This window comes from Leguminivora glycinivorella, chromosome 2 (assembly GCF_023078275.1).
Source record: "Leguminivora glycinivorella isolate SPB_JAAS2020 chromosome 2, LegGlyc_1.1, whole genome shotgun sequence".
Lineage (NCBI taxonomy): Eukaryota > Metazoa > Arthropoda > Insecta > Lepidoptera > Tortricidae > Leguminivora > Leguminivora glycinivorella.
In genome coordinates, this window is record NC_062972.1 from 28,948,552 (window position 1) to 28,968,820 (window position 20,269).

At 39.9% G+C, this 20,269-nt stretch overlaps 1 protein-coding gene across 3 annotated transcripts; it reads left to right on the forward strand.

Annotated features, from left to right (window-relative positions):
- The first annotated feature begins 1,979 nt into the window (after positions 1-1,979).
- LOC125242210 lies at positions 1,980-8,084 on the forward strand. Of its 3 annotated transcripts, none has more exons than XM_048150936.1 (3): positions 1,980-2,106; positions 2,901-3,022; positions 4,302-8,084. In XM_048150936.1, the coding sequence occupies exon 3, from the start codon at positions 4,452-4,454 to the stop codon at positions 8,082-8,084; it is 3,633 nt and encodes a 1,210-aa protein (XP_048006893.1). In that variant the 5' UTR covers positions 1,980-2,106; positions 2,901-3,022; positions 4,302-4,451. The 3 variants fall into 3 exon arrangements, with proteins under 3 accessions (XP_048006893.1, XP_048006891.1, XP_048006892.1); XM_048150934.1 differs by having other exon boundaries at positions 1,987-2,358; XM_048150935.1 differs by lacking the exon at positions 1,980-2,106 and adding an exon at positions 2,405-2,738.
- The last annotated feature ends 12,185 nt before the right edge of the window (positions 8,085-20,269 follow it).

Genomic DNA, 20,269 nt, shown 5'->3' on the forward strand with positions numbered 1-20,269 from the left:
ATTTCCTCCCTGGTTTTTGAAGATAGAGCAGCAATGCACGGTCGAGAAGTTTCCAAAGTTGCAAAACATTCCTCATGAGAATTTTCGGTAACTTCTGAGAATGTTCTCGAGAACGAGAATTTATCAGAATACTTAGTAACTTCGTAGTTTATACCATAATTTCGTCGAACTCAGCAAGTCAAGACGTAGTCCCGTGGTAGTGCGCTGGCTTCGTATGCCGATGTTCTCAGGTTCGATCCTGACAGCGATCTTTTTGTTTTTATTTTGTTTGTTTTTTTTTTTTATATATACATATATTGGCATGACCAAAAACAGGCATCAAGAAATGATAGTTCAGTACCTAATTTAAAAAAGTCAGGACTAAAACTGTGAAGTCTGAAAGTCGAAATGTTCCCTGAAGTATAGTGAGAATTTAAGCAACTTATAGTGAGAATTTAGGTAACTTATCACTTATCAACAAAATAGCTAACTGTAATAGACAATATTATACATATAATAACATATAGTTTTATATTATGCCCATTTAAACATTATTTCAAGTATATTATCTTGTTTAAATAATAAATTGCATGTTGCAAGAATGTTCTGCGAACATTCTCAAGAATGTTTCCGCTTTTTGGGAATGTTCTGCAATTTCTACATTACTAAGATAGAGCAATGATTTTTTCAACACAGATTGTTATTATTTTTATCTGTGTTAAAATTTCCAAAAACGGCTTTTTTCATTGTGGCGCATCAAAAAGGTGTGATATAACCAAAAAAGCTAAACGGTCCGACATAGATTATTTCATTGTTATTCAGATTCTCAAATTTAGTTCCGATTGATTAAGTTTTGAAGGAGGAAAGAGTCGAGAACGGAACCTCGATTTTAAAGATTTTTTTGTAATATCTTTTGACTAAGTTGTTCTTAATGGACAATTTTTTTTCGATAAATCTAGTTAATAACACTTGTATATTTAACTAAAATTCCCAAGTTGAAAGGGGGGCTCCTTTCCATTTTAGCATTTTCGCTACCGTATCCTCTTAATATAAAATAACCACAAAAATAAAATGTTGAAAAAAACCCCGACTGCGACATAGTAGACCGATTTTCATGAAACATGGCTAAGAACACTCCCGTCCCGACTAACTCAGCTTTCAGACAAAAAAACTACAATCTAAATCGGTTCATCCGTTCGGGAGCTATTATGCCACAGACAGACACACACACAGACAGACAGACAGACAGACAAACAGACAGACATACAGACAGACAGACAGACAGACAGACAGACAGACAGACAGACAGACAGACAGACAGACAGACAGACAGACAGACAGACACGTCAAACTTATAACAACCCGTCGTTTTTGCGTCGGGGGTTAAAAAGAGACGCGATGATAGCGCGAGCGAGCTCGTTCGCTCTTTTATTCACACGGGAGCGACTATCTCTTTAACCCCCGACGCAAAAACGACGGGGTGTTATAAGTTTGACGTGTCTGTCTGTCTGTCTGTCGGTTTGTCTGTCTGTCTGTCTGTGTGTGTGTGTGTGTGTCTGTCTGTGGCATCGTAACTCCCGAACGGATGTACCGATTTCGATTTAGTTTTTTTTATTTGAAAGCTGTATTAGTCGGGAGTATTCTTAGCCATGTTTCATGAAAATCGGTCCACTAGGTCGCGGTCGGGGGTTTTTTCAAAGTTTTAATTTTATGGTTAGGTTATCTTCGTTTCTACACTGAGAGAAAATACAACCAGTTTTCATGTTCGTTCAACAAGTTTTTTGGTTAAAATAGCGCCTACGTGCTCTTTGGTTCAAACAACAAGCTACTTGTCATTTGAATCGGCAATATATTTGAATCAACAAGTCGATTTTATAAAAACAACCTGACACATATTGTTTTAAACATACGTTTGGCTGATTCAAACGGATAAACCGCAACAAGTCGAACTTGTTAAATTCACAATGCAAATTTCTCTCAGTGTATCGCTGATAGCTTATTGTTAACGCGCCATCGGCGGTCAAACCAGTCCCGGAGAAGTGAGGACTGCGGGGGCATGACGTCACCGGCGCGGGGAGCACCAACCGGCACATACGACACACACGACTCTCGGCTAGCGCCTCATACGTACCTACTGTTGTACCTAAATAATTGTAATTTAAGTAATTAAAATAAGTATCTTGAAGCAGGAGTTTTCTTGGAGAGTAAACCCCTCAGCTGAGCTGTACATGATTACCAGCTCCGACAATTGGCGACCGTACGACAGGACTGTACCAAAGTCCACATTCCAATCTAACGGGACATCGACGGGCAAGCGGAATATTCCATACCTACGGATTGCACCTGCATTAGTGATCGTCATCGCAATTAAACAGGAAAGTAGCCCATCCTACATTTTCCTTAGTAACACCTGTGATCCATTATCCCCTTAATTTGTGTGAATATAGTGCTTAGCCCTCAGCTCCGTCTAGATCTTGAAGTGCTCATAATTTGTGATAAAATAATAAATAATCAGTGCTATAACTATTAAAATCGCTGCTTATTCGTTACTGTGCATTAAATTAAGAGAAGCCTACTTGCATTCATGAACTACGTAATTTGCTAGCTTAAAGGTGTACCTACTCAGTGCGATAAGCGAGCGTCCATTTTGTGCTGTATCATTATCTTTGCATAGCAACTGCATTTCTTTCGCATAATTCTTACAAAATCTAATATTTCTTCCTCACTTTATAGTTTGCTACCGCCTGTATTCTATTTAGGTAATAAAATAATTACGCATTACAGCTTTTTAAACTTCTCAGTACGTTAAAAGTAGAATAACAAGCACGTTAGGAATTTCGATTAAAATTTTAGATTATTCCCCAAATTAGCAACAAATTAGTGTTTCTTTAAATTCATATGGTGCTAACCGTGCATTCCAGTGATAACTAATCGAGATATCTGCGCGCATTCCTGTGCCAAGCTGGGCGTTTCCCGTGCACGGTGTACCTACTTCGCTGCCATTCAACGTGCCATTGGACCTACTGCCGAGACATTTAATTGGGTTTGAGTGCACAAGTTATTTTACCTAATTTTTTATTCGCCCTTGATTGAATTAGTGTGTTTTGATTAAATAGGTAGCTTAAAATGTCAGAGGAAGCTATAAAAGAATTAGTACGTCAAAGAGGTACCTATAAGGGTCGTGTGACGAAATATAAGGATTACCTTTCCGTTATACAACAAATTGACCGTTCAAACATAACTTTAGTACAAATTAAAGAGTTAAGTCTTCGTTTGGCTAGATTACAAACATTATTTTCAGAATTTGATTCCGTTCAAACACAAATTGAAATGAAAAGTAGTAAGTTAGAAGAACAGATGGAAGAAAGGGACAACATGGAAACGCAGTTCATTTCTCTCATCTCAGCCACCCAAGAAATAATTGATTCCCATCCGAGTAATAGTGACCATGGTTCCGAGGTTGCCCGAACAGCCCAATCGAGTCTCGAAACGGGCTCTGTCAGTAAAATACGTTTACCAACCATTTCTCTCCCGTCTTTTGATGGAAACTACTTAAAATGGTTGGAATTTCGCGACACCTTCGAAGCCATCCCTGACATAAATAAATATCATTATTTACGCTCCTCTTTAGAGGGCAGTGCCAGTGTCGTAATAAAATCGCTTGAGTTTACGGCTAAGAATTATAAAATGGCATGGGAATATTTAACATAGATCAGCAGACTCGTGAGTCACATCGGTCAATTCGGTATCTTATTGATCACGTTACTAAAAACCTAAGCGCCCTTAAATCTTTAGGCCGCCCGACTGAGTCATGGGATGACGTCATCATATACTTAGTCGCTAGTAAATTGGACCCCACTACGTCTAGAAAGTGGGAAGAATATAAGGCCGATTTAGCAGATATGCCTACATTACCTGAGTTCTTGAAATTTTTACGCTGTCGGGCCGATGTACTTGAGACAATGGTAGCTTGCAGGAGCGATAAACCAGCCGAAAATAAATACCTACAGCCTAAAACTACTAAGGCGTTTGTCGCTGCTGCAAGTACATCTCAAAAACAAGAAACGCACTCTAATAAGAGCACTAAGTCGCCGCCGACATGCCCAGTATGTCACGGCGCGCATAGGATCTCGGAGTGTGTCAAGTTCAAGGCCATGAACGTTGAAAGTAGGTCAAACGAGGTCTTGAAGTTAAATCTTTGCTTGAACTGCTTGAGGCGTGGTCATAACGTCGAGCAATGCCGTCTAGTAGGTTCGTGTCAAGTCTGTAAGGAAAGACATAACACATTATTACATAAATATAGTCAATCATTATCCTTACAGGCAGATAACAAAACAGCTGGGCCGACGCCCGTCATTAGCGCGGCCAGCGCGTGCGCCGCGAATGAGACAGCTGACCGGGAGGTATTGTTATGCACAGCTTTAGTTAAAATAACAAACATTCAAAATAATAAATCTCAAATTGTTAGGGCAATGTTAGACCCTGGTTCACAGAGATGTTTTTTAACTGAACGCATGAGAAATAAATTGGGATTTTCTAATAGTAGAAAGCCGGCTTGTATAAACGTCTTAAATAATTTATCGTTTAATGTCTCTGACCGGTGCAAGCTCACTTTAAGTTCGTTAACGAGCCCTTATAAAATTGATATTCGTTGTTTTGTGGTGGATGATCTCGTAGACTGTTTACCTAATAATTATGTAGATACCTCAGACTTGAACATACCTGAGGATATGCAGCTAGCGGATCCTGGTTTCTATCGTCCATCTCAAATTGATCTTCTACTTAGTGCTGAATTTTTCTTCAATATCACGACGTCGGAGAAAATCGAGCTCGGACCAAATAAACCTGTTCTTCAATCTTCAAAATTAGGTTGGTTGGTCGCGGGACCCCTCGGTGACCTTGACTCTGACGACGACGATGACGAGATTGTACAATGTTGCTTCACGAAACAAATCTCACAAGATCTCACTCGGTTCTGGGAACTTGAAGAAATCTCATTACCTAACGTCGCGAAAATCGATGAGGAAAATATTTGCGAAAAACACTTTGTAGATAACACGCGACGTTTAGACGACGGTCGATTTTTAGTTAAAATGCCGTTACGTGAAAATCCTGAAAACGCGCTTGGCGATAGTTTTAATATGGCAAAAAAACGGTTCTTGAATTTAGAAACTCGATTGGATAAAAATCCAGTTCTTAAAAAACAGTACTGCGACTTTATCAAGGAGTACGAAGAACTAGGTCACTTGAATAAAATTGATAAACCCGACTTTGGTTACTACGCGCCGCATCACGCAATTATTCGTGACAGTGAAACTACGAAATTGAGGGTAGTTTTTGACTGCAGTGCTAAATCTACCTCCAAAAAATCATTAAATGATTTGCAATATATCGGACCCGTTATACAGGATGAATTATTTGATATCCTCATTAGGTTCCGGCAGCATGAATTCGTTTTGTCCGGAGACATACAAAAAATGTACCGGCAGATTCTCTTGGATGAATCGCAGCGCCATCTACAATTAATTCTTTGGAGAGACGATAAAACGGGGCCGCTTGATGTACTTCGGCTCAATACGGTGACTTACGGGACCAGCTCAGCGCCTTTCTTAAGTGCTAGGTGCCTTGTACAGTTGGCAAATGAATGTCCCGACAAAACAGTTTCCGAGATAATGAAGCATGATTTTTATTACGATGATTTCCTGAGCGGCGCTGAAAGTGAAAGCAAATTAAGGCACATATACGAGCTCGTTAAAAAAACGCTCGCCTCAGCTTGCTTTCCCATTCACAAGTTTAGAACTAACTGCCCACAAATATTCGAAGATGACTGTACGTCAACACAGTCATTAGACTTAAATAAACAGGCCAGCGTATTAGGTTTAATTTGGTTTCCTGATCATGATAACCTACAATTTTCAGTGAAATTGGACAAAAATACTTCTGCCATTACAAAGCGGGTAATTTTGTCCAATACTTGCAAAATATTTGACCCACTGGGTTTGCTCAGTGCATGCACAATCAAATTGAAAATACTGCTTCAGAATTTATGGACGCTTAAATTATCTTGGGACGATGCAGTACCAAGTGATGTCAAGAAAATATGGTTAAAATTTTTGTCGAATGTGCATGTTCTGGCAGGCTTAAAGGTTCCTCGACACGTTTTGTGTTCCAGCCCAACTTCAATTGAGATGCACTGTTTTGTGGACGCTTCACAAGCCGCTTATGCTGCGTGTATCTACTTGCGGTCCACAGATGGCGCTGGCAATGTAGCTATTAATCTTTTATGTGCCAAAACGCGCGTGGCCCCATTACGTACTTTATTGACGATCCCGAAGCTTGAGTTGTCGGGGGCGTTATTAGGCGCGCGATTAGCTGCAAAGGTCACCAGTGCGTTGCGCTGTTCTGTGGAGCGCAAGGTTTTCTGGACTGACAGTTCGGTGGCGTTGGGCTGGATACGAAACAAACCTAAACTATTTAAGGCTTTTGTATCAAATCGTGTTAATGACATACATGAATTGACTACGAGAGATTCCTGGCGACATGTGCCGACTGCCTTGAACCCTGCAGACTTGGCCTCGCGAGGAGTCGAACCTGGTCAGTTACCGGAACTTAGTTTATGGTGGCATGGCCCATCCTTCCTATTGCAGGATGAGAATAACTGGCCGCAAAATATAGGGTCTATAGATACCAACTTACCTGAAAGGAAAAGCGATTGCCCAATATTTGCCTTGATTAATATTGAGCAATCACCCTTGATAACATTTGAAAATTATTCTAAGGCTAATAAATTAAAAAGGATTGTAGCATATATTTTTCGCTTTATTCACAACTGTAAAAACCCTAACATGAAGACAAAAGGAACCTTAAAATTAGATGAAATTGATAATGCCTTAACTTACTTAGTAAAACTATCACAAAAACAATCTTATGCTATAGAATTAACTGCACTTTTACAGGGAAAAAGGCTTAAAACTAAATCCTACTTATTGCAATTAGCTGTCTTTGTTGATGGCGACAGCGTGATTAGAGTAGGTGGTCGCCTACAAAATGCCGATTGCAATTATGAACAAAAGCACCCCATCCTATTGGATGGCAAACATTATTTTACACGGCTCTTGATGGAAGGCGAACACCTACGTCTACTGCATGCTGGCCCTCAGTTGCTTCTTAGCTCCATACGCGCCGAGTTCTGGCCAGTAGGCGGACGGACTTTAGCTCGCAGCGTCGTTCATAAATGCATCACATGCGTACGACTGCGAGGTGAAGCTATGAAGCCACTGATGGGCAATCTACCTGCGGATAGGGTCACTTCATTTTACCCCTTCCAGGTGTGCGGTCTTGATTTTGCGGGACCCTTCATGATTTCCAGTAAAAAGGGAAAAGGTAATCGCATAACAAAATGCTATTTAAACATTTTTGTCTGCTTTGCGACCAAGGCCGTACACCTGGAAGCAGTCAGCGATCTTAGCACTAACGCCTTCATCTTAAGCTTACGTCGGTTTGTGGCTCGAAGGTCTAGACCGCATACAATTTATTGCGACAATGGCACTAACTTTGTAGGGGCGAATAACGAATTAGGTAGAATGCTAAGGTCCGCTCAAAATTCAGTTTATGAGTTTGGCAATGAAGAAAACATTAAATTCATTTTCTCCCCCCCCTACTCACCTACTTTCGGTGGGATTTGGGAAGCAGCTGTCAAATCAGCCAAATTCCACTTAAAGCGAATTATGGGTAATGCTAGTCTGACGTTTGAGGAGTTGAGCACGTTATTTTCCCAAATTGAGTCTATCCTGAATAGTAGACCCCTTACTCCTTTCTCGTCAGACCCTACTGATCTTTCCCCTCTGACTCCAGGGCACTTTCTGGTGGGACGGCCCATGACTTCACTGCCGTCACCCCCGTTTGTCTTAAAAACCCTGATAGGTACCAGCGTATCGAGCAGCTGCGCCAGCATTTCTGGCAAAGATGGCGGAACGAGTACTTGGCCGAGCTGCAGCAACGTACCAAATGGCGCCAGAGGCAGAAGGAGCTTAAGGTTGGAGACCTGGTGGTGTTCAAGGAGGAGAACACCACACCACTTAAATGGAGGCTTGGGAGAGTCCTGACACTCTATCCAGGCGCTGACGGAGTCTGCAGGGTCGCAGACTTCACCACACAGAAGGGCGTCGTTAGAAGAGCACTCAACCGAGTGTGCCCTCTACCCTGCATGAAGGATCTTGAAAGCAGCAGCTTTCAAGGGGGGCAGGTTGTTAACGCGCCATCGGCGGTCAAACCAGTCCCGGAGAAGTGAGGACTGCGGGGGCATGACGTCACCGGCGCGGGGAGCACCAACCGGCACATACGACACACACGACTCTCGGCTAGCGCCTCATACGTACCTACTGTTGTACCTAAATAATTGTAATTTAAGTAATTAAAATAAGTATCTTGAAGCAGGAGTTTTCTTGGAGAGTAAACCCCTCAGCTGAGCTGTACATGATTACCAGCTCCGACACTTATCGATAACACGCTTTTGGTGGGACTAGTGCCTTATCGTAGTTGTGAGATTACTATTCATGAGATTTGAAAGGTGAAGTTAGAATGAACTCTCTAATAGGTTTATTAGTTTCTCGTTTTTGCAGAAAAATATCCGTTTTTAGTTAAATTCAATTCGTGTACACAATTTTATATCTTTATCGGAGTTACTAGAATCAATTTCAATATCAAATATTCAAAGGCAGAATGAAGATTGAAAATAAAATAATTACGATTTAAAGTATGTAACAAATCAAATTATTGTATTAAATATTTTTTTATTTGTTTTTAAGTAGTAGGACTACTATATATAAATTATAAACTGAAATAGATACCATACACTAAAGAAAAAGCGATCAAGCCCACTGGTGGCGAGCCGGGAATCGAACCCACGTGCGTGTGTGTGTGCGTGTGGTTTAGTACGTCAGCCGCGATAGCTGGAGACCCGGGTTCGATTCCCGCCTTCGACACCAGTGGGCTTGATCGCTTTTTCTTAAGTGTATGGTATCTATTTCAGTTTACAATTACGATTAGTTACAAATGAAATAAAAATTGTGATATCAATTATTGATTGAAATAATGTTAATATTTTGACGTAGGGCTTTTCAAAATCTATGAAAACTTAGCTTAGTCTGAGTCTAGACATTATATTTGTCGTATATTACGTTTGAATCTAGCTTTCAATAATTGTTTGCTTTATTATATACTTGATAACACAGGTACCCCCAAAATCCGGGATATAATACGGCGACAGAATCATGAAATTCGCTGAAATGTCAATAAGAATTATTATAGTTATTACACTCGAAAATGTTCAGTGAACCTCGTTACGTTAACAAGTTTCACGGTACAAAGTCATTTTTACGGTTTTCCTTTAAAGAAAGAGAGTAAAAACCAGGCCCCGTAGCCGAATGGCATTTCTCCGACGCCAAACGAAAGCGATACGCCGCTGGCTCTGTCGCGCCAATACGCAAGCGCGATAGAGATAGATATCCACTAGCGCTTCGTTTCGTGAGCGTTTCGTGAGCGATTGTGCCATTCGGCTAGCCACCCTGCTCAGAAAACAAGTCAGGTAAAGTTCAGGAAGTTAAAGTCCATAAAGGTTTAGGATAGACGCTAAAAGTGCTGAAACTCAAAGGCATTCCTTGATTTGTAACCTAAAAACTTTCACGATTTAAACGCTTAATACTTCTAGTGTAAAGTTTATACGGAAACGTTTCGGTGAGACTCAGTTTATCAATAATACAAAAATACATTTTGTTTTATATTGTCGATAAAAAATTACGGAGGAAATTAGAACCTACCTATATTCGTATTATTAATTTTTCCCCTCACTAGCTTGGAAACACGTGTTTTGTCATTTAACACCAGCGGGTAAAAACGCATTTTATCCATTAGCGGATAAAGTAATTTTACCTTGAATTTATTCAATATTTGTTGACAGTGACACTTGACAGTCAGACATCTCGGACTGTTTAAGCTGACTGTTAAAACTTTTTTTTAGGAATGATTTTGTCGTTTCCTTAGGTGAATGAAACAACACATGTGACGTCATAAAGCTGTGTCTTGACGTTTGTAACTTACGCTCTTTCTGTTCGAAGTAGTGATAAAATAGTACATTTCGATACAAGTGCGAAAAAGAGGAAGTCCGAAACGAGTGGCGATAAATTAAAACACGACCGAAGGGAGTGTTTTTAATCGACACGAGTTACGAATTCCCTTTTCGCACGTGTATCGAACGACGTTTTTCAGTACAGATGGACCGCCGAAGTTTCGACCTGCCATATAATGAACCACTTCTCGCACTAGTGCGTAAAAAAACACCATCTGTACTGAAAAGGGATTTTCGCAATAAAATAGCAGTTTTTGGGAAAAATAAAAAAATACGTGTATCTTTAAATATTGAGTTCTTTCAAACTAAACAATAAAAAGCAGTAGTCGAAAATATGAAATGTTGTCAATTATCGGTGGCAGACAAGCATAAGCCAAGAAGTCTACGGACGCCTGCAAATTCCGAGGAATCCAATCCAAGGTGTTCTTAATACACACACGTTACCGTTACTAATATTCCGAAGCCTCGTTGAGCTCTGACAACCTTATACACCGGTAACCCTTACTTTATATGAGAAGGGGCTATCAATAGTGTTGTGCTGTATTTTATTAGGTGAATAACACTATTAGTACGAAGAAGTGGTCACACAATTAACGTCTCGAGTGTTAAATCAAACGGCTATGTATGTTGACATTACATAACGCTAGGTTTAGGTCATAAACTAGCGTATGATAACAAAGCCTGGACGTCGAGTACTTGCGGCTTGCCACTAAGTGCTTTGCCGTCATTTGACCCTTCATCTATGTACCAAGTGAAGGCAGCAGGCATCTATTATATAATTACAGGGAGCGTACTTTTCATGCCGATGACATTAATCTGACATCACGCTCCGTATAGGATGATCACAAATAGTTTTATTGTAAATTATTAATCATTAGTCGTCAATCATTTTAATCGTATACAAATTACTTCAAATACAGTAGTCCATTTACATGACTGTGGCATAAATAATACCTACTTGAAATGTGAAACGTGAATAAAATTATTTGATTTGTTTTTATAAATAAATTTAATTAAATAGTATTGTTAACAACACATTACAAGAAATACGTAGAAAGGAGAATTTCTCTCTAACGTAAAGGACATCACCATCCTCAGCGCCGGCCCGTGAACTCGATCAGGGTAGAGCGAATTTGAGTTTCGGCGCCCCTTGGTAAGGTTTCACTGTACGCAGGAAAATAAATCGCGAGCGTAGCGAGCGCGGAATTTTTTTTATAGTAATGCCGTAATTTGAAGATTAACGTAATACAGAATCCATGGATTTCATCATACAGATACAGAGTACGAAAGGGACAAATGGTTGGGACTTTCGTAGTCGCACCCTAGTATAGTTACGTGTGGCTGAACGTGGATATCATATGTAAATACATAAAATAACAAACAAAATGAAGCACTGTAGTGGCTAAGTCAGGAAAGCAGATTCCGATTTTTAGGGTTCCGTAGTCAACTAGGAACCCTTATAGTTTCGCCAAGTCTGTCTGTCCGTCCGTCCGTCCGTCCGTCCGTCCGTCCGTCCGTCCGCGGATAATCTCAGTAACCGTAGAGCACTAGAAAGCTGAAATTTGGTACCAATATGTATATCAATCACGCCAACAAAGTGCAAAAATAAAAAATGGAAAAAAATGTTTTATTAGGGTACTCCCCCTACATGTAAAGTGGGGGCGGATATTTTTTTTCATTCCAACCCCAACGTGTGATATATTGTTGGATAGGTATTTAAAAATGAAGAAGGGTTTACTAAGATCATTTTTTGATAATATTAATATTTTCGGAAATAATCGCTTCTAAAGGAAAAAAAAGTGCGTCCCCCCCCCTCTAACTTTTGAACTCTATGTTCAAAAAATATGAAAAAAATCACAATAGTAGATCTTTATAAAAACTTTCTAGGAAAATTATTTTGAACTTGATAGGTTCAGTAGTTTTTGAGAAAAATACGGAAAACTACGGAACCCTACACTGAGCGTGGCCCGACACGCTCTTGGCCGGTTTTTTTCCTAAGTAACTAAAAGAGAACATATAAATAGTAAGCGCGAGCGAACCGAGCGCGATTTTTTTTACTCGATTTATTAAGACTCAACCCGCCAGCGGGGAATCCGCGAACTTTCAAGCTTTTATTTTCTGCAGAGCTGCGGTCTTTGACATATTTTGGGGTATTTTGACTTCACAGGGCGCCTATGTTCCCGACTTTTAGGCCTTATATTTCGCCATCACTATTATTTTTATAATACCCTTGATAATACTAAGAGTTAATTAAGAGATTCACTGCGGACTCGATCGTCACCGTCGAGATGCCCATTTCGTTAGTTTGCCACTAAGTGATCTTAGTGCTTTGAAGTTCGCTCACCATCTGCTGTGACTCACAAAATTGCGCCTCTCTGAAACGTTTTGCGCCTTTGGCTTTATGAGGAACTCCGCTTTGGACTATCGGGTAGACTCATATTTTTGCATTTGGATAGCGACGTAACTTTGTCGTTCGCCGCACAATAATGTAGTTCGTCAAGGGCTAGAATCCTCCTTTTACGGCGCCCTAGTAACAGCGCCCTTATGAATGTTGGTATATGTTAGCAATGTGGTGCAACTTTCCACTTAATCTGAATTACAAATCTAGATTTTCAATAGTGGCTTCATTTCCGCCTCCTCTCGCCATTTTGTGATATGTGCGCGCCCACGCAACGTATAATTATTTTGTATGGATTTTTCCACATTCTCGATTTTGGCGCCCCCTTACCATGTGGCGCCTAGAGCGGCCGCTCCACTCGCTCTACCCTTAATCCGGCCCTGACCATCCTTCTTGCATTCATTACCATGCAAAGAAATTCATAACTTAAAATGATTGATGACTAATGATTAATAATTAACAATAAAACAATTTGTGATCACCCTATATGGAGCGTGACGTCAAATTGATGTCATCGGCACGAAAAGTACGCTCCCTGTATATACTACACTACTGTACCTGTACTAGCTTTTGCCCGCGGCTTCGCTCGCGTTAAATTCGAAGATTGCAAAATGCTCCATACAAACTTCCACCCCCCATTTTAGGGAAGCGGGGAGTCAGAAAGAGACAAAAAGTCTATGTCACTAAACCCCCTTCAACTATCTCTAGGTACTTAAAAAATCACTTCAATTCATCACTCCGTTTTGCCCCGAAAGACGGACAAACAAACAGACACACTTTCCCATTTATAATATTTGTATGGATAATAAATAAAAAAATATATAATAGGAAATGCTATAATGATAATACGGCGAATAAAATGACAGATCGGAACAGTGTGCCTGTGCACTTGTGCGGTGTGTGAACGATAATTATGCTAGTATTTTTATTACACTAACATGAAATAGTGTATTATGGTACAATTGCGGGAAAAAGAATATTCGAAACCAGTGGCGATAAATTAAAACACAACAGCAGGGTTAGCAGATGATGCGCGAGAGTATGTCGCCGCGAGATAGATTACACGTCTTGTTCTAATTGTATTAATGACATAAGGACGGGTAGTCTATCTCGCGGCGACATAGGTACTCTCACGACAATCGACAGGCTTAGCTCATCCTGCTGAAGTGAGTGTTTACAATGAGGAGGCACACTAAGGTTATGACAGATGGCGCCACCCTATTAATCCATTGAGCAGATAAATAATTTCATGCGTGAGAGCGAGATGATATGTTTTTTCTCTCTCTCACATATGAATGACAGTGACATGCCTAGGCACTTGCACAAGCGCTGATAAAATGTCAGTGTGCCTCCTCATTGACACCAGTTACAAATAAATTCGGCCCCACGTGTACCGTACGACGTTTTACAGTACATTATGGCACTTAGAAGTTCCGATATGACAAGTGACGTCCTATTTTGTGAACTAGTACAGAAAAAAAAACACCATATATACTGTAGGTAAAAGTCATTCAGAGAGATAAACTTTTCTTTCGCTACACTGCAAACCTTTGGCGCGTTTGCCAAACCAAACGGTTTGGCTAATAGACGTTATTCGTTAAAAAGAAAACGTGAAATAATCATGGGGAAAAATCTGAGAAACAGGAAAATTTCCCAAGTCGCTTCGGCGAATTTCCACTTCTCTTCAAAGTGAATTCCATAAAGGAATTATTTATAAAACAGGCCCGTAATAACGTGGTACGAAACCGATTCAGTCAGCGATATGTCAGGCCGCGTTACGTTCTTACCTTACATCACAGACCACTTGGCGAGTAGACGCAACATAGTGTCATGCCACAACACACCACAAACCTTGAGCTTAAAGTTTGTGTGTAAGAAATGTAAGAAACTAAGAATGTCCTATAATATATTTATTTTTATATTTTTACGATCACCAATTGTTGTCGTTAGAAGTTACTAGGCATAAATTGGGTCTATAATGTAATTTTATTGTAATCTATTCTAATCTTAATGTACTCGTGATTAGCAGAGTTAGTCCAAGATGATGATGGCAATGATTTTGACAGCCTCGCCGGTGAAAATGTTGTTTTAAACGTCAAACTTCTATTAAATTTACCTAACCCTTGAGGAGGCGGAGTATCCGTTGCCAACTTATGTTGGTCTGTCTGACATCAGTGTGAATTTAAAATTTTCACCTCACCCTTTCTTCCCGTGGGTGTCGTTGAAGTTGTATATGGGTTCCATTGTGGTGTGGGCGATGGGGTAGCAACCTTTCGTTTCCTTTCAGCCCTTTTATTGTCAAGAGTGAATGTAATGAGAATTTAAGTAAGAAAATATTTAAAAAAATATTTTTTTTCTAAATGGGTGCGATTCCCTACCATGTATCTGCATTTCGACCAAAAAGAGTAGCATTGTAGTGTCATCTCTTTCAAATCAATATGCGCGAGAAAACGGGACGACACTACGATGTTGCCACTTTTTAGAATAAGAATAGTTTATTGTTAATTAGAAATTATGACAATAGATACATTTGTCCTGTGGCCTCACACTAGGCTAAGCCTGTCACGTGGCACTCGTGGCAGCCAACAAATTTCTACTCTTTTTGGTCAGACCACATGACTTATACCAGTAGGGTTAGCACATGATTGTCGCGGGAGTATGGCGCCGCAAGATAGACTACCTGTCCTTATGTCATTAATACAATTAGAAGAAGACGTGTGATCTATCTCGCAGCGGCATACTCTCTCTGGTGGGTAAAGTACAGCCTGCAGGCCATGGCGAAGGGATGATAGGCCCGCCATCGGCCCTTCATAATAGTGTGTGATATGACCACTTGACCAGCACTGTTATAGTCAATGTGGAGATTGCGGAGTCTACCAGGGTTGTCTATACATTACACCCACCACGCAACAAAATAAGCTATCCATAATGCATGATGTGAGACGAGTCGTGGTTTACAAGTAGTAAAATATACATGTATATTTATGATACGATGTTAAGAAGTGTTATGAAATTGCAGGCTTCATTTGCTACTGCGTTCGTCAGATTTCCTTTGAAAGCCAAGCTAATGTCTAAAAAACCGGCCAAGAGCGTGTCGGGCCACGCTCAGTGTAGGGTTCCGTAGTTTTCCGTATTTTTCTCAAAAACTACTGAACCTATCAAGTTCAAAACAATTTTCCTATAAAGTCTTTATAAAGTTCTACTTTTGTGATTTTTTTCATATTTTTTAGACATTATATGGTTCAAAAGTTAGAGGTTAGAGACACACTTTTTTTCCTTTAGGAGCGATTATTTCCGAAAATATGAATATTATCAAAAAGTAATTTAAACCCTTATTCATTTTTAAATACCTATCCAAAAATATATCAAACGTTAGGAATGCAATAAAAAAAAAATCACTCCCCACTTTACGTGTAGGAGGGGTACGTAATAATAGTTATTTGTTATACAAGGGGGCAAAGTTGTATTTTAACGCCGAGTGTGGAATTGAAAAACGAGCAAGTGAAAGGATTCTATAGTTGAACCACGAGCGAAGCGAGTGGTTCGAGAATAGAATCCTGAACTTGCGAGTTTTTTAACACACGAGAAGTAAAATACATTTGCACCCGAGTGTAACACAAAACTTTTCCCCTAACTATTAGCGAGGAAAACACAACGCAAAAAAATGTGTTTATCACTGCTTCCAGTACTTCCACAGGTGGTAAATGATCTTTATTACCAGATTCACCTACTTTTATCAATTTTAAGGCAGTTAATTTGACTTTATTCAAGGTCAAACTACTTTACCCACTAGTGGATATAATGCGTTTTTACCCGCTGTTATTAAAGGACAAAACACGTGTTTCCGAGCTAGTGAGGGGAAAAACATTTTTTTCTACTTTTTATTTTTGCACTTTGTCGGCGTGATTGATATACATATTGGTACCAAATTTCAGCTTTCTAATGCTAACGGTCACTGAGATTATCCGCGGACGGACGGACGGACGGACAGACATGGCGAAACTATAAGGGTTCCTAGTTGACTACGGAACCCTAAAAACATCAAAATTCAATAAAATACGACAATTTTTAATCACTGCACAGCTTGGTTTACCATGGGTTTACCCATCAGCTTAGCACTGAATTATATAATAGGCTAGTTTCTTATACTTAAGATAAAATATTTTATGTATTACACGAAATAAAGCACCACATAATTAGAAGAAAACATGGACAGTAGTTATGTTTAAAAAACATAATTTCTATTTAATAACTCTAAGAGAAAGATACAATGTAAATGAAATGACCGTGACGTCACTCCTCAGTATTTCACAAGTAATTCCATATTAGCAAATCGTTTTGACAGTTCATAAAAAGAAGCTGATTTGACTAGTAGGAAACTAGCCTATTGGTAGCACTGACCTGTCATTTGCCAACCTAGCCGAAATAACAATCGTTGATGCTAGACAGTTGACGCCAATCGAAACGCAGTCTGAAACAATCGAAAAAAAGAAACCGGCCAAGAGCGTGTCGGGCCACGCTCAGTGTAGGGTTCCGCAGTTTCCCGTATTTTTCTCAAAAACTACTGAACCTATCAAGTTCAAAACAATTTTCCTAGAAAGTCTTTATAGAGTTCTACTTTTGTGATTTTTTTTTCATATTTTTTAAACACATGGTTCAAAAGTTAGAGGGGGGGGACACTTTTTTTTTCCTTTAGGAGCGATTATTTCCGAAAATATTAATATTATCAAAAAACAATTTTAGTAAACCCCCATTCATTTTTAAATACCTATCCAACAATATAGCCGGCGTAGCTTTATTTGACGTTCATATGCGCATTGTAATATGCCTACTTGAAAAATAAATATTTCATTTTCATTTTCATTATCACACGTTGGGGTAGGATTGAAAAAAAAATTCTGTCCCCACTTTACATGTAGGGGGAGGGGGGGGGGGGGGGGGGTACCCTAACAAAACATTTTTTTTCCACTTTTTATTTTACCACTTTGTCGGTGTGGTTGATAATACATATTGGTACCAAATTTCAGCTTTCTAGTGCTAACGGTCACTGAGATTATCCACGGACGGACGGACATGGCGAAACTATAAGGGTTCCTAGTTGACTACGGAACCCTAAAAAAGTGCATGTGGTCCGACCGTTAGGACAAGTGCGGTAGGACTACTTGGCCAGAGGGAGAATTTCAGTGTCATGGTACGCAGCCAAATGCACAAACGCTTACGATTTACGATAATACTGGGGCAACTCAATAGATGTACAGACCACTTTCATTTTGCAAAAGAAGTGCTTAAGAATTATTTTTCGCCTTCATCATAGACACTCATTAAGAAATGTTTTCAAGGAGAAAGGTTTTCTAACCCTAACTGGCATATAATTATATATATACGAGCTTTTTCTGAAGAGCAACAAGAATTATTTTATAACATTAGCTTCCCTCCGTGACAACCTCCGCTCTCAATATAAGTATAATTTAAAACTGCCTCAAGTCAATAATAAAATCTTTGACAAAAGCACATACATCTCTGACATTCGAGTTTTTAATCAGCTGCCAGATGAATTAGAAATGTTAGATAACTCCAAATTTATCCCTAGTTTAAAGAAATGGTTAATTAACAATGAATTTTATACCTTAAAAGACTTATTTGAATGATATGACTGATAATTATGATTCGCCATGACATGATTGCTAATAATGTATAGTTTTTTAGCTTTAAGTGATAATTGTATACCCGAATTGGGTCACCGTTGTTACCTTACTAATGTAACGAATTAACACCTGTGTAACACGGTTGAACAATAAAGATCTATCTATCTATCTCTATAGCCTCGTTGCTTTGTAGAGTGCGGGCCAGTACCAACCCCATCCAGGCTACTGTAGCCAGTCGATATGACTCACCTATGGCGCGGCACTTTGAGTGCGTCAACGATTCTCTTTCGGCCAGGCAGGCAGAAACTTACATACATACATACAATCACGCCTGTATCCCATAAAGGGGTAGGCAGAACACATGAAACTACTAAAGCTTCAGTGCCACTCTTGGCAAATAAGGGGTTGAAAGAAAACGAAACTGTGACATTGCAGTGACAGGTTGCCAGCCTCTCGCCTACACCACAATTTAACCCATATCCCATAGTCGCCTTCTACGACACCCACGGGAAGAAAGGGGGTGGTGAAATTCTTAACCCATCACCACACAGGCAGAAACTTATTCGTAACATTCAAGTTGCCGCAGATCTTATCAAAGAAAACAGACTGCTCAGAATGTTTTGCAACATTTTGTAAACAATGTTATCACCGTAACTGAGACCGTTTACCTCCTTAACGGATCCCGGTTGCTCCATCAGTCTCTGGAATTTATGGCTTCACCATACCCTTAGAGCGTTTTCACACTTTCCGATCCGATATATCGGGTGTAATCTCCTATTTGTTACCTACTGTCCTAGAAGCGGAACGTTGCCTTTAGGAGTATTTGAAAATGGAAAGATTTATACTTTATACGAAGTCTTTTTAAACAAAATCCTTTTTTAAGCAATGGGGTGCTGGTTGTAGCTAGATGTGTCTCATCCGAAATCGGATTATTCAATGTAAAGACGCTCTTACCCGGGTGATTATGCGAAATACCCGACAATCGCAAATGGAAAAGGAGCGAATAGCAATCTATTTGCCCTTATTGCTTGTCCGTATGCCATTTGCTTAACGCCCTGGTCCTCTAGCCAAGAGTACTGTCGTCGACGCTACGTATATTGTCGCAGTTTTCTCTTTATCTCTCTTCCGTTTTTACGCGAGCAATGTCCTGATGAGAATGTTCTAAGAATTCCTTTTCGAACAAATTTCCGGAAAATTTATAACTTGCTTGAGAGCGTTTTCCCTGACTGCAAAAAATAGTGCACTATCTTACTTTTTAAGTGGAAATGTACATATTTTCTTTTCTTTACTTCACATTTGCGTCTAGGTTTTCCCGATAAGGTTTTATTGCCAGTCTGTAATCAATTATTATATTTCTTTAACATTACCATTAATTATCATGGTGGTTTTTATTATTATTATTTTTTAATTGTCTAAGCGATTAAACATAAGCATTCGTCGAGTTTGTGACAAAATTGTTGTAGCTCCGAACTAACGAAAATAGATTTCACTTTTCTCGGGATATTTTCGGGAATGGCACATCGCTGATTCTCGTTTGAGTGGCGGCCTCAAGGAGGAAAGCGAGCCCGCAAACGCCCCGTACACACCTGGCCCCGCAGCCGAATGGCATTTCTCCAACTCGAAACGAAAACGAAACGCCGCGAAAGGTAGTCTGGCTCTGTCGTGCCAATACGCAAAAGCGATAGAGATAGATATCTACTAGCGTTTCGTTTCGTGAGCGGTTGTGCCATTCGGCTACGCACCCTGGAGACGAAGCGTAAAGAACGAGCTGCGGGAGTTCGGACTGAGTTGGAACGAGGCCAAAGCGGTGGCTCAAGATAGAAAGGCGTGGAAGGATCTTGTGGAGGCCCTATGCACTTATGGGGTGCCCTAGGACAATCAACAACATCGCTGATTCGCTGCGCGACAGAGCCAATTACGTTTCGTTCGCTACGGAGTATCAATGATTGTATTTAATTGTACGTTTGGCTAGAGCTTGGCTGCGCTTTCGATGCGTGGAAACGTTTTTTTACTCTCCATTAAGGGAACTATGTGTGCTTAGGCGTAAGCGATTGTTTCATTGATCGAAAAGAGGTGAGATGTTTTTATTTAAAGACCGTTTTGTGTGATGACTGCGTAGCT